This window comes from Sinocyclocheilus anshuiensis, unplaced genomic scaffold (genome assembly GCF_001515605.1).
Source record: "Sinocyclocheilus anshuiensis isolate Anshui unplaced genomic scaffold, SAMN03320099.WGS_v1.1 scaffold471, whole genome shotgun sequence".
Lineage (NCBI taxonomy): Eukaryota > Metazoa > Chordata > Actinopteri > Cypriniformes > Cyprinidae > Sinocyclocheilus > Sinocyclocheilus anshuiensis.
In genome coordinates, this window is record NW_015549588.1 from 482,159 (window position 1) to 497,770 (window position 15,612).

Here is a 15,612-nt window from a genome sequence, read left to right on the forward strand (position 1 = left end):
AATCTGTAAAGACTCTACGTTTATTTGTGTGCACTCACAACACCGCGCTTTTGTAATATAATGAAAGCAAACATTATGCGCTTTCTGCCGTCTCGGTCTCTGTGAACTTGAGCGCGAAACTCCATGTATATCTTTGCCTTACAGACATTAAAAATATATTTATAGAGAGTGAACTGTCTACTTTCAAATGGAAAACAAATTCTCAGATTATGTAATTCTTATGAAAGATGCATACAGGTGCGTCCTCTACTGACGAGTCAGTGTCTCCGACTTCATCTCTTAAATCGAAACAAAGAAAGCACTAGTTTATCAAAATATTAAAATGTTAATACAGTCTCCTTACTGTTTTTCCCTGACACATTCATAATCATTACTTCTGCCGGTGCGCTGTGGCAAGCTTTATGCGTGTGCTTGAGCGCTTAGGCAATTAAAGGCACATTATAATGATTTAAATGGTTTATTAATAAACGTGCTATTAGTCGACTAATGCTTCAAATGAACGACTACTAGTCAACTAGAAAAATTCTTAGTTGAGGGCAGCCCTATAAAATTTCATGATGTGTATATACTACAAATACATTTACATATTTATGTGCTTTAGTTTTTCAGTTTCTTCTGCTATGGAATCCCATTTGTGCCACTGAATAAAAAAAAGAAAAGTAATTGTGACTTTTTATCTCACAATTTGGACTTTTTTCTCTGCTATTGTGTGTTTATTTCTTGCCATTCTGACTACTTTCCTCAGAATTGTGAGATATAAGCTTGCAATTGCGAGTTACAAGGTCAGAATTGCAAGATGTTTATATCTTGCAATTCTGACTTAATTGCTCACAATTCAGACTTTTTTCTCACAGTTGCAAGTTTATATCTTGCATTTCTGACTTCTTTTTTTCAGAATTGTGAGCTATAAACAGTTGCTTCTTACAAAGTCAGAATTACAGGGTATAAACAAAATTGCGAGAAATAAGGTCAAAATTGTGAGATACTCACTTTTCTCATTTTTTTTCACAATTGCATGTTTGTCTTGCAATTCAGACTTTTTGTCTCTGACTTTTCACAGAATTGTGAGACATAACCGTGCAATTGCCTGTTATAAAGTCAAAATGGCGAGATATAAGCTTGCAATTGCAAGAAAAAATCTGAATTGTGAGAAAAAGTAGTCCCAATTATCTTTATTTTTTATTCAGTGGCGGAGACGGGCTTCCATAGCTACTCTGCACATTTGCTGCTTGTGTCTGCAGCACTTCAGAGAGTCTGACAGCGCTCGAGCTCGGATATATTTGATAGGATCTTGAGAGGTTCAGTCATTCCACAGGGCCAGAGGCCAGACAGGGATCAGGTTAGCAACCGAGCCAGTGATATCAGCACACACGGCAACCGCTATTACTGTAGCATCTGATAGTAGAAAGCTTTACCACACAAACTGAAGGGTGACTACAAACTCAAGTCACATACTAAGAGTGTGTTGTGTTTGTTTAGTCAATGGTGCTGTGAAACGTGGATGTGAAGCTGTGGTGTCTGCCTCCTGTAATTGCCTTCAAGAGTGTGTGTGTGTGTGTGTGTGTGTGTGTGTGTGTGTGTGTGTGTGATAACCGTGGCTAACAGGAGAGGATTAGAGGCCAAGATAAGACAAGCATCTCTAATCAATGGCAAAATAACTTGCGTGCCCTTGAGCGCCGCTCACAGGAGGGAAGGAGAAGCCATGCCTGACGTTTGCCTGATCGTTTTTCCTGTCAGAATGTTTTATGTTCATGTTGTTTTTTTACTCTGTCAGCCAATAGAAGTGCTGATTTAATCAATTTGCATAAATGTCATAGGAGTAACCAGTAAGTGCTTAATTAAATATTATGAGAAGTCATATTATTGTCTCTCTCTCTCCATAAAAAGGTACAATAAAATAGAAAGAGCAAATACACTCTCTTTCGAAGATATTTTACTATTAAAGTCTCAAACGTGCACGTTTGTTTTCCTCCTCCTTAAGCTTTAAATGTAATGCATGGGGAGACCGTCATATCTTTTGGTGCTCTATATAATATTTCTGAGTAAAAAATGTTAACCAACAACATCAGCCCTATTAAACCAGAGCTGAAGTTGAACTGTATGTGATAGTTGGAGCGGTTGTGGTCTGCGGTACGCTTGCGTGTGTGTGTGTGTGTGTGTGTGTGTGTGTGTGCAGCTTCTGCAGTGGTTTTAATGAGATCAGGAGCCGTATTACAGAAACATCCTGACTTAGTAACCATGCCGAATTTCAATTAGGAACTATATACAAGTTCTGTTGAATTTGTCTAGATCTTAATTTAAGTTTTAAGATAGGAAGTTTCTGTAATAAGAAACCAAAAACAGGCGGACGGAAACATGTCATCTTTTGGTTGTTGAAGAAACTTCTGGAAAGGAGTCGAGCACAGCTTGAGAAACGACATCTAAATGAACCCTAAAATAAATCAAACGATCTTTCGAAGCTAATCTGTTAAATATTAACATGTTTACAGTACATACATGTGTGTGTTTGAGTTTGTACTGTATTTCTATTCATATGTTTCTCTGTAACATTTTCCATGTGGATGAAACATATATAAAATACATATGAGTATGTTAGGTATATGTGCAACACAAAATCAAAACCAATGTTATAAAATGTAAATATTTGCTGATCACACTGGTCTGGTTAGAAAATAAACTCAAAATGTTTACGTGTCAGGTCTCTGTGCTGTAAGTGTCGGTACGTTAACATTTGCTTTGGCTCTTCTAGGACAGGGTCTGGGCCAGTGTGGCGAAGAGTTTGAACTGTGTCATCGCCCTGGTGGATAAACTACAGGAGCAAGACAACAACAACCAGGAATCAGCGCCCAGCCACCCGCTGGCAGACGTCATCACCTCACACAGTCCCGGTACGACAAACTACACTGAATACGAACGCTCAAATTATCAATTACAACTCAAGACCGCAGCTGCAATGAACCAGCAAATACTTAAATGCTAAAATAATACATCAAATATGCCAAACGGCTGCTTGAATGATCAATTAACTGCCTAAAGGTGAATTCATTTCCTTTTATGGTGAGGCATAGACTATGAAAAATGGAAAAACAAGTGTCAGTATCATTTCATTGTCATGCTTTTGACTGAATTAATTATGTCGTTGCCCTGGATTAATTACGAAAATGAAATATTTTTGTTACACTTAACGCTCCCCATTATGAGGATTTGAAATTGCATTTGAATTTTGGGTAACACTTTATTTGAAGCCTTTATATACAATGGATTATTAAAAGTATTTTAATGCATTAATTATGCCTTGTAATGCACCTTACAATGCATTGTTTGATTCCATTGATAATGGTAACCAGAGTTATAATGCATTTTAATGCTTATATATTCATTGCTACACCTTAAAAAAAAATAAAATGCATTAAAACACATGCATTTTAGAATCTGTTTCAGATGAAGCAAGGAATCTAAAAATGTAATAATGCATTTTACTTTTATTTATGAATATATATAGTGCATTACAACATACATTTTGAATACCTGTATAATGCATTATACATAAAGGTTAAAGTAGAGAATAGTGGACAAAAATGTGAAGATATTGTCATTTTTTCTTCATAATTTTAATAATAATATTTCACATGAGTTGCCAACTTCACGCATCCTAGAAAAGCTTCTAATGGCGGATTTTCCACTTCACTCGAGACGTTTTCTGTGAGAATTTTTCACTGGTTGTACTTTTTTTTTCATGCTTTAATAACAACCCACAACATTTATTTTTTAGCACTTGTCAGATCTATCAGTTGAGAGATGAATATTAGCACCATCCACAGATCTTCTGTCAGACAGGAATAGTTAAAGGAAACTTCTGACACTCAGTGCTATTAAAGTGAAAAAAAACTGTGCAGCCGATGACAAGCAGTGCAAGAGTGCAAAACCTGAGAGTTTTTAATGCAGCCAATGCTGCCACCACTTGGACATTATCTGAAACTACATGTTGCGGTTCTGCCTGTTGCAATTTACAATATAAAGAATTTACTGAAGGGCAATTATGCTTTTTTTATGCTGAGCTCATATTACACTTCATTTCTGACAGTTCTCCAAATTCACATTTTGCATAAAAGTTGGAATTCAAAGCAAACAGGCTAAGCCTTCGTGTCATGTTAAAGCAATTGGTCATTAATTATTTATGATTGATTCCAGAAATGTGGTGTGTGTTTTTCATAATATATTTTTATTGCAGCAGTTTCATAGTTTAAATGTAGCAAAAGTACTGAATCGTTTGTTAACAAGAATGCAAATGTGTGCTAATATTTTCTCCTTACACAAGATTGCATCTTTGCACGATCATTGTCAGCAGTATTTACATTTTGTGTGACAATGTCAACATTATATGCAATGTATTGTATAAAACGTTATTGTGTCTGTGCAAATACTTCACATAACACATGAAATCAGCTGTCATTCAAAGGCTTGATGAAATGATGTCGGACCGGTTTTTAGGTTGATGTCTCGTGTCATGCACATAAAAAGTAATGAATTTAATAAAGACAGCTATTCCGATCATGGGTGTGGATACACCCTGGGAGGGAACCAAACTATTGAACGTGACTCTTTCAATGAATGTTCTTGTGAAATGGGGTCATTGAAAAAGCCACTCAATGCAAAGCAAGGATAATACTGCCAAAAATCTGATGACTAATGCAAAACAAATTCAAACGCAGGGCTTGTTGCAAAACAGATGCACATGAAAGGAGTAAGGCAGATCTAGTTCGTAGATTAAAGATTGAAGTTCTTTTCTCATGCCCTTTTTTTCTAAAACAAATTATTTATTGCAAATCACAGAGCTGAATGACAAATTGCAAGAATATCAAGCTAGGGCATGTGAAATTTCAACAGGGCAGCTGTGTTTGACATTTAGAATTGATTTTTATGAGGAAAATGGAAGGTGCCTGAACGTTAACATGTTTTTACAGTGATTATTAAAATTATACATATAATGTACATTTATATAAATAAATAATGTAAATTATATTTTCTGTGATTAGTGATGTGGTAAAAAGGTGAAAACTAAAAAAAAATGTCATAGAAAATATTACAAATAAATCATTAAATTATTAATTCAACTGGTTAGTTTAAACACTCTCATTAATTTAGGAATGAAGTGGCAGCATTTATGAGTGAATTATTGAATTATTTGTTCAACTGGTTTGTTCACAAACATTACCTCATTCAGCAACAAATTAAGTGACTGTTTTTATGAGAGAGTTACTGAATTATTTGTTTGAGTTGGTCATTGAATCATTCGTTTAATTGATTCATCCAAAAACTTTGATTCGGTCAGAAATGAAGCAGGTGACTGTCTTTATGAGTGAGTTACTGTATCATTTTTCAACCAATTTGTTTAACAGAAATGTTTTCTGGAATGAAGTGGCTGTCTTTAAGAGTGACTCATTGAAATTGTCATTCAAGTGATTCGTTCAAAAGCACTGATCAGGAATGAGGATGTTAGGAAGAGACAAGTGGCTGCTGTTATGAGTGAGTCATTGTATCATTTGTTCAACCGATTCATTCACAAACATTAACTCATTCAGCAGCAAATTAAGTGACTGTCTTTAAAAGGGGAAATTGAATTGTTCATTCAATCGATTCATTTAAAAATGTTGAGGAACGAAGCAAGTGACTATCTTTATGAGTGAGTCATTGAATCGTTTATTCAACCAATTCTTTCAAAAACGATTCATTCATTCAGTAGCAAAGCATGTGACTGTGTTTATGAATGAGTCATTGAATCGTTTTTTAATCCAACTTTTTCAAAATGTTGATTTGTTCAAGAGCAAGCATGTGACTGTCTTTACGAACGAGTCATTGAATCATTTGTTCAACCAGTTTGTTTAAAAATATTAATTCATTCAAAAACAAAGCATGTGACTGTCTTTACGAGTGAGTCATTGAATCGTTGTTTTTTTCAAGAAACCTGTTCAAAAACACTGATTAATTAATGAGACACCACTACTGTGTATTTCTTGGACACTCTGAGGTTTTATTTTGAGCTATTTTCATCGATGGAGCAAAAACATGGATGTTCATATATATTCCAGACCATGTTTAGACAAGGAAGCCAAGACTTAGTCTCTAGTGCCCCAAAGATCATATCTGCTAACTTTGATCTAATTCTGTCTCCCGGTTTTTGGGACTTTTGATAAGAGTTGTAGTTGTCTTAGTCTGTCATTTAGATAACAAACAGACCCGTGCATGCCTCAAGCATCAAACACAGTTTATTCTAAAGCTTGATCCGCTGTCTTCTCAGAGCACTTTAATTGCATTGTAATCTTACCAGCGGGTGGGCTGCTTTATACATGTTGGAAAGAGATGTATAGTTTTTAATTCCTGCATACAGCACTCATAAACTAACTGTGCCATTATTGTAATAGTAGATTATAAAACTTTATTAATTGTAGATTATAACACTTTTATAACTTCTTTATTCCATTAAATCCTTTCCCTTACCCAGCAGGGTAAATCACACAGTGCTAGTTGCAATGTAGTCATGCATGCATAAATAAACAGGCTTATTAACTGTCATTAAAAGAAAATGGAAATACTTCACATGGATTTTTTTCTTCATCTGTCAAGCGAGTCAGATTAGATAAATGTCAACATGGACCAGTTGTATAATGCTGTCGTCTTCAAAAAACATGAACAAAAGTGCACAAAGAATAAAGAAATTACTACTACATTTAATTCAGGTTCAATGACTTAATTCAATGACTTAATTCAGGTTCAATTATTTTACAATGCTGTCATAACCAAAACTGTTCATTTTCCATGATTTGGTCCAATAGTGGTCAGTTTTGCATAATTTTGGTCTGATTTTACCATCCAAATGGACCCTATATACTTAATGCAAATTCCTGCTCTTATTGTGAACGATTTATAAGTGCATATTATTTCAAATTTAAACACTTAAATTAGTGACCTTTCCTGTCAAAACATGCTGTTTCTCTAGCCAATAGAGCACTGCAGTGATGATGTATTTTTATAGGCTAATCCTGAAAGTTGCATCACCCTGCTTCCAATATCCAACAGGACTTTTCCTTTGGTTTTTGAGTTATTGCAGGAAATATGCACTGTGGCCAACAAGTTTATGATATTTACACGTTTTGTTCACAACTTTTATAAACTTTGAACCCTAAATACAGTCGGCTTAAAACAAACTAAACCACGATCACATGACTTTAACATCACTACCCATTAAGCTTCAACAATGCTTTCAGACTTCATTTACAAACTTTCCCTGAAAATTTGAGTTAGAATAGTTTGTAAGTGTGTGAATAAACACAATTAGGCTGTTAAAGTAAATGAGTTCACCTGTTTGGCATGATTATGTTTAATATCACCAACAACCTCTCATTTAAATGCTTGTTAGCAACCTCCTTTTCAAGACAAGTGCTTTAAACAAACCACAAGCAAATCAAATCAATAGCTTAATAGCTATTTCGCAATCTCAAATATCCAGTTTCATTCTCATTAATACTGACCATCTGTGTACTAGTAGAAACCAGGTCACTCAGAATGGTCTGGAAAACACATTACTGGAAAGCCGCATCACAATTGTCATATTTTCCCCCAGATCCTCCCGTGACAGCTGCGGTTTGGTGGGATCAGCTTGGCGTCCTGGTTCAGTCATTGAAGGAGTGTGTGGCAGAAGTAGCGGAGAGAGCGAGGCGCTCAGTGAGCTTCGTCCTGCTCCAGGAGGCGGTGTGCAGCACGGCCCAGGGCCTGCAGCTGCAGCAGAGACGGGATGCTGTCTTCAGCCAAGCAGTGAGTGACCAGACACAAACTATCTGGCCTTCAGTTTAGTGAAGTGTGTTTTGAAAAAATGTGTTTTCACTTTGATGAAAAACTATTCCAAACTGTTTAAATCAATCTCTCAGCATTGATATAATTCATCAAGTTGTTTGTTTATGCTTCACATTTATTGTGACAAGGCATTTGTGAAGATATGTGTGTTGTGTATCTGCAGCTGGCTGCGCTGGCGTGTGGATTTGTCATGCGATTATACGCAGGTTTGGAGGATAAGGGCTTTCTCAGACAGCTGCATGCCGTCGGGCTGGTGGCCCAGTTTGAGAGCCTGCTGAGTACTTACAGTGAGTATCCTCCATCAGATACGCAATCACACTAAAATAACCTGCTAAATGCAGTAAAACGCTGGTTATTGGAGTAACCGTGGTTCTATGGATGGTGGAAGACCACCAGAGACGGTCAATACATGGTGGAAGGAGTCGTGTCTCGCACATCACATCGAGAATCTCGTATTAATCAGTCACACGTGACTTTGACCGATGACCTGCTGGAAGCTATATCAGCTCCTGACTACATCATGGTCGTTCTCATAGTCATTCTCAATCACCAGAGACTCTGGCGGTCTTCCACCATTCATAGAACCATGGTTACTCCAGTAACCAGCATTCTATTTCACTGTTTCAGACCGCTAGAGACGGTCAATACATGGAAGACGAATACAGCCAAGTCATGAGGATATAAGCTCAAGCATCTTCTGTAAGTATGGCAGAACTAATCAAGGGAGAAGGGGCCACGTTAAGTCGATAAAACCTTGTGAATGTGCAAGGTGATGCCCATGTAGCTGCCACACATATCTCCGAAAGAGGCACACCACGTAATGCTGCATAAGAAGTGGCCACTGCCTGAGTGGAATGACATTTAACAGTTGCAGGCAATACACGGCCTGTTGCACGATATGCTTCAACAATAGAGTCCGCCACCCAGTGAGCGAGCCTTTGTTTCGACAAAGGTGCACCTTTCTTGCCGGGTCCAAAACAGACAAAAAGCTGCTCCGTGACACGCTATGAGGCAGTCCTCAATACATACTGCTTCAACATACGGACTGGACATAGGGCTGCCCGCGAGCCCCTTCCCTCCTGCATGAACGCTGCCAGCTGAATAGGTTGATTTGTGAACTGAGGTGACAATACCTTGGGCTGAAAGGCTGGATTCGTCCAGAGTGTAACTTGACTGTCCCCTGGTCCCCACCTGAGACACTGCGAACTCACCGACAATGCATGCAACTCGCTGACTCTTCTGGCTGACGTTATGGCCAACAGAAACGCTGTCTTCATAGAGAGGCTCCTTATGTCTGCTTGCTCAACAGGCTCATAGGGTGCTAAACACAACCTGTCCAATACCACCCATAAATCCCACTGGGTACATACTGCCCGTACTGGCGGCTTCAGACGTACAGCCCCTTTAAGAAAAGCCGCCACTAGTCTATTCGCACCGATTGATACCTGATCCACAGGATCCCGGTGGGCTGACAGGGCAGCCACAAACACTTTAAGTGTAGCTGGAGAGCGTCCAGCATCCAACAAATACTGCAGGAAGTCCAACACCACACTGATCGGGCAATCAATTGGACTGAGAGCCCGGTCTGCGCATCAAGAGACAAACTGCTTCCACTTACTTGCATAAGTGCGGCGCATTGAAGGAGCCCTAGCACTCATGACCGTATTACTCACTCCCGCTGAACACTGGGATAGCATCCTCTCAACCCCAGGGGCCAGATGTACAATTTCAGCCTGTCCGGGAAAGGATGCCACAATGCTCCTTCCATTTGTGAAAGCAGATCCTTCTGAACTGGCAGCGGCTGAGGTGGGCCAGTTGTCAGAGTCAATAGAAGGCTGAACCAAGGCATTGCTGGCCAACAAGGAGCCACTAGAAGGAGTCTGTGATGCCTCTCCTGCGCCCGCCTCAGGACAGACCAAAGAAGAGGAATTGGAGGAAAGGCATAGAGGAGCAGATCTGGCCATTAGTGGGCCAGAGCATCCTACCCAATGAGCCCTCTTCCTCCTGCGCCGAAAACCATAGCGGACAATGTGTTGTCGACTTTCTGGCAAAAAGGTCTACGACTGCTGTCCTGTAATTCTTCCAAATTGACTGAACAACCTCCTTGTGTAGGCACCATTCCCCTGGTCTTGGTCCCGAATGGGAAAGTGAGTCCGCCACACTGTTGCAGCAACCGGGAATGTGAGTTGCTCTGACTGAAGGGAAGTGCTTGTACGTCCAACACAGGAGCCTTCTCGTTAACTGGAGACAGGGTAAGGACCTTGTGCCCCGCTGGTGGTTGATTAAAAATACCACTGTGGTATTGTCCGTCCTTACCAGAATGTGTCTCTCCGACAGTTCTTGCCTGAAATGTCTCAAAGTTAGAAACACTGCCCATAGTTCCAGAAGATTGATGTGAGAGGCCCTTAACTGTGGGTACCAACTGCCCCGTACACCTTGGTGTTGCCACAGTCCTCCCCACCCACTGAGGGAGGCATCTGTGATTACCACCTCTTTGCATGCTGGGGGCAGCCCAATTGGAACTCCCCTCTGATGAAACTTGTCCCTTCTCCAAATTCTCAGGGAGGCAGCACAATAGGTTGTGACCCGAACCAGTGTGGGTCGATTGCGAACTGGTGACAAATGTCTGGCTATTAACCAACATTGAAATGGGCGAAGATGTAAAAAGCCCAGTTGGATGACTGATGATGCTGCTGTGAGAAGGCCTGCCAGTCGTAGGAAGCTGATGAAGGGCAGCTTGTAATGAACCTGGAACTTTACTACAGTTCCCCGCAATACCTGCCTTCTGCCAACAGTGAGGGTAGCTCTCATTGCCCTGGAATCCAACTGCATTCCCAGAAAACACACTGACTGGCTTGGGATTAGGCAGCTCTTCTGAAAGTTCACCTTTAGACCCAAGGTGGCTACATGAAACAACAGACGCTGTGTGTTGTTGACAGCCTGTTGGTATGATCTGGCACACAACAGCCAATCGTCCAGGTATTGAAGAATCAGCATGCCTTCTTGTTGCAGTGGCTCCAGCGCCACCTGAATGACGCGTGTGAACACCCTGGGAGAAAGAGACAAGCTGAATGGAAAGACACCTGAACTGATAAGTTTTGCCTTGAAAAGTGAACCGAAGGAACCTTCTGTGATGTGGAGCGATGGGGATGTGAAAATACGCATCCTTCAGGTCCACTGAAGTGAACCACATTCCGGGATCGATTGCATGTCGAACATCTACAATCCGCAACATGCGGAAAGGAAGACACTTGAGGCTCTTGTTTAAGCGCCTGAGATCCAGGATGGGCCTGAAACTTCCATCCTTCTTCCGAACAAGAAAATATTTTGAGTGCAACCCCCCGGGTTGGACATGGGGGTCTACTGGTTCTATTGCACCCTTCTCCAACAAGTTTTGGATCTCCATTGAAAGGGCCAAGACCTGATGCGGATCCTGGACAACTGTCGGATAAACCTGGGTGCTCACTAGGGGTCTGTGACGGAACTGAAGACAATATCCTTTCTCAAGTGTATCGAGAAGCCACTTGTTGTCTGTAATTGCCCTCCAAGGATGTAACTGAGAGGCCGAAAACTGTCCTGTCACAGACTCTGAAGCCCTAGCGACGCCGGGGAACATTTCCATTATCTTTGGGGGCACGCCGGTGAGGAGGTGCAGGGCGAGTTGATGGCCTGAACCAAGAACGGGCGAGAACTGTCTATGCTGCTGCAAAGTTGAATGACGAGCAGGTAGCCATTATGCAGCTAGTGCAGGGTAGCTCACGCTATGCCCAATATGCTGGGAACGAGACTCAGCTGCCCTTACCCTGCGCTCAAGGGCCTCCTGAGCAGCTGGACCGAAGATTTGACCAGGCACTAATGGCAATTGGCGGAGGTTGTTGCGACATACCTCAGGGAGCCTGGACTGAGCCAGCCACACCTGCCATCTTGCTTGTGTGATAAGTCCAAGAGCTTTCCCACTAGAGAAAGCCATGGATCCCAAAGCCTGTAGAGAAGCCTCACGCAGTTCTGATGGAGTATTATCCTGTGTTGTTGATGACATGGTCGAATGAAGTTCCAACAGCAAATGCGCCATAGAATTCCCAATACGAGTCAATTCTGATACAGTGTTATAAACACGAACCAGCAAATCATCAGTATGCCTGCACTCCAGGTTAGGGCAGCGTAGCTCCTGCTTAAGGGCCTCATCTGGGGACACAATCAATGAAGAAATACACGGCTCTACCGAGAGCATGTTACCAAGACCTTTATCCTGGGCATCAGCAATCGCAGCCAATGTGCGCGCCGCTCGATCCGGTCTGGAAGAAGGAGCAGAGCGAAAAGCTGAAAAAACAACCTCAGTAAAGTCAGGGCAGCTAGGTATCAGGAAATCGTCTGGCCGAGCAACCGACCGACGCAAGAGGTTTGAAGGTCCCAACGCCGGAGGGGGTGGGTCCAGATTTAATTTAGCAAGGGCCATCTTGATTGTGTCCTGCAATGAAAATGCCACCGAAGAACCAGCACCCTGCAGACTTGAGCCCTCATCGCTATGGGAGTGTTGAGACTGAGAGAGTGCATAAGAAGTCTCCTCCAAGGGTATGTATAAGTCCTGCTCATCCGTAACCAGTGAAAAGTCTGGTTTCGCATTGTCTCGCGAACTGCCGCAGTGGTGGGCTGTGATATAAACAAAATGCTATTGGCTATTTAAAAAGGGGCAGAGCACGATATATGCCACCCTGTCTTCCTGTCTTCAGTGGACCTGTATAGAACTGTTCAAACTGTTTTATAAAAACAATAAGCCACTCAAGACTGTGCGTTATTAACATGCTCTCACATCCTCATTTGAGTCGCAGACAGAAATTACCTAGCCAACAAAGCCTGAATGACCTGCACAGCATTAGCTAATTCAACTACCTGGTGAGATAGTGCTGCAGTCAGAGTTTGTTTCTTTTTTGTAGGCCCCTCAGTTTTGCTAGCTGAGCGCTTGCCACCTGTCTGAGTCCTAGTCTTGACTGGTATTAAGAAATCTTCACTTCACGGTTCAAACTTTGCCAGTCTCTGTTGCCTAATTTCCAATGGCATTTGACTACATTCTGGGCAAGGTTCAGTTAAAGCCTCCTTAAGATGGTCGATGCCCAGACAGGCAGGGCAGTGAATATGTGCATCCATAAGGTCCATAGGACCTGAACATGTAGAACATGAGGCAGCCATAGTGCCTATGCCTTTAGGAAAAATAACCCTGGTCAACCAATGGGTTAATAACAGCGATAATACAGTACTGCAATAATAACGCGTTACGTGGTTGCCAGAGTAACCGCACGCAATAACCGACGCACTGGTTTACCAGTGATCGCAACAGTAGTCTGAATGCACAGGTATGCACACACGGTGAACACAGAACCCTGGTAAACCAATAAGTTCTAACAGTACTTACCACAGCGACTGCAACACCGCTTTTAAGGACACTGGATAACCAGTGGATCCAATATAATACAATATCCAATGATGAATCCAATAATTCAACGCAAATGCGCCGTCTTTGCTCTCTTGAGACACAGCTATAGCGGGGAGTGAACACCAACCCAAAAGCTGTGCACACTCAACGAGATCTCTCCGCGACAATGACAAAGAGACAGACCGTGACGTAGTCAGGAGCTGATATAGCTTCCGGCAGGTCATCGGTCAAAGTCACATGTGACTGAATTAATACGAGATTCTCGATGTGATGTGCGAGACGTTACTCCTTCCACCATGTATTGACCATCTCTTGTGGTCTGAAACAGTGAAATACAATCAACTATTCAAGAGAAACGTGCACATATGACTGCACATTTCATATGAAATGCCAAGTTTCTACATTGCTTGGCAAACATAGCCCTAATGTTAATATAATGAACTACACTGTAAAACGATATAGAGTAAAAATAATACCCTGTATTTCAAACGCATTTGTTTTGTGCCAAGTATACTACAAATACATATACATAGTTTTGTGCTTAATAAAAAATACCCTACAATTGTACTTTTGGTATACTAAACTGGTATACTTGAAGTCTGCTAAACTGGAACAACTAATTTTGTGCACTTTAATTGTGCGGAAGTATTGCTGAAGTCCAACTAAAGATATACTGTAGTATATTTGATTGTGCTAAAATGCAACTATTGCAAGTATACTTCAGGTACACTTTAAATATCTTGCATTTAAAGACTGATATTATATAGTGATCATACAATCCTTATTAATAGTGATATTAAAACACATTTTAGTCTTAATATTAAGAAATGTGCATTGTGCACAAGTAGTACTCCAAATAAAGTTTAATTATTTTTAAATCAGTAATTCTCGAGCGATATGTCAGCAAATATGTTAATAGTAGGGCTGTCAGTCAATTAAAATTTTTAATGTAATTAATTACATGATGTGTCAAATTTGACTGTGGCATTACCCAGATAAATTAAAGCCATTATTGTGTAAATGAGAAAGTATCAAGTAGACATTGCAAAGTGTATCTGTAGAAAGAAATTTTTATTTGATTCAGCATAAAATTTATTACACATAAACGTTTAGGCTACAACGGCCAAACATAAACTAAGGAACATAAAAGAAGATAATTTGATGAAAGTCACTGCAAAGCAAAACAGCTTTGTGACAAACAGTCTTCAGAATACCTTCTTTTATGTTCCACAAAAGAAAGGTTAGAAAGGACTTGAGGGTGAGTAAATGATGACAGAATTAAACAATTTTTGGGTGAACTATCCTTTTAATGTTTTTATTATTTTTTTATTATTATTATTGTTGTTTTTTATTAAATGATACTCCACATAAGAAACTAAATCTGCCAGCAGGTGGCTGTAAATGTCTTTATGAGTCATTAATTCATTCGATTCGTTCAAACGGCTGATTCATTCAGGAATTAAGTAAATGGCTCTCTTTATGAATAGGCTATTGAATCATTGGTTCACACAATTCGTTCAAAACGCGGATTCATTCAGAATCACTGCTGTGTTGCTCGGAGACGCACAACAGTTCTGCTATGGCTTTAAAGGTAATATGTTCTCTGCAAAATTGAGCAAAAACACATAATATTGTGTTTAAAATATAACACAATATCAACTTATTTTTTACTGAACTGTTGTATAAAATCACATTTGCACTCGTTATATTCTGGACAAAATCAGCACTCGTGTAAAATTGCTCTCCCTGCTCGTGTGATATCAGTTATCCCATGGTATAAATATTAGACAAAAACTCATACAGGGGCATTTTTTGCACCAATATCTTGAATTTTACGGCATAACTGCATTTATGGAGTTGTTGCCCTGCATTATTTGTCAGCAGTCAACTGTATGAAATGTAAGATGATGTACAGGTGTGGGGGCGGGGGCGGGGCCAGTGCGTTAACTGCGTTAAAATATTTTAATCGCGTTATTTCTTTCATAACTAATTAATTAAGTTAACGCGTTAAAGGCACAATATGTCATTTGCGCCGCTAGAGGGCGAGTATTCAAAATAAACAAAGAGACAAAGACGTAGTTTGATGACGGCGTGACTGAGTGTGGAATCATGGGAGTTGTAGTCTTCATCCCCACAGCCGATGCAATCCGACGGGACTCAGGCAGAAATCATGTTCATGGATGAGCTAATGATTTATTAACGTAGTAGAATGAAGCAGGGCGAGGCTGAAAGCCGTCGAAGCGAAACGAGGCCACTGAACGAGCGCGACACACGGCTCGAAAGCAGCAGAGCTTTTATTATGCCACAGTCGACCGCTACCGCTCCGTGGG

At 40.5% G+C, this 15,612-nt stretch overlaps 1 protein-coding gene across 6 annotated transcripts in view; it reads left to right on the plus strand.

Moving 5' to 3' along the window:
* Positions 1 to 15,612, plus strand: part of LOC107657998 (type II inositol 3,4-bisphosphate 4-phosphatase-like) — a 175,434-nt gene that overhangs the window by 140,567 nt on the left and 19,255 nt on the right. For all 6 annotated transcript variants that reach the window (XM_016446372.1, XM_016446371.1, XM_016446370.1 and 3 more), the window contains 3 exons: positions 2,750 to 2,888; positions 7,622 to 7,812; positions 8,015 to 8,138. In XM_016446372.1, the coding sequence (XP_016301858.1) occupies positions 2,750 to 2,888; positions 7,622 to 7,812; positions 8,015 to 8,138 (454 nt within the window). The remainder of the gene's footprint in view (positions 1 to 2,749; positions 2,889 to 7,621; positions 7,813 to 8,014; positions 8,139 to 15,612) is intronic.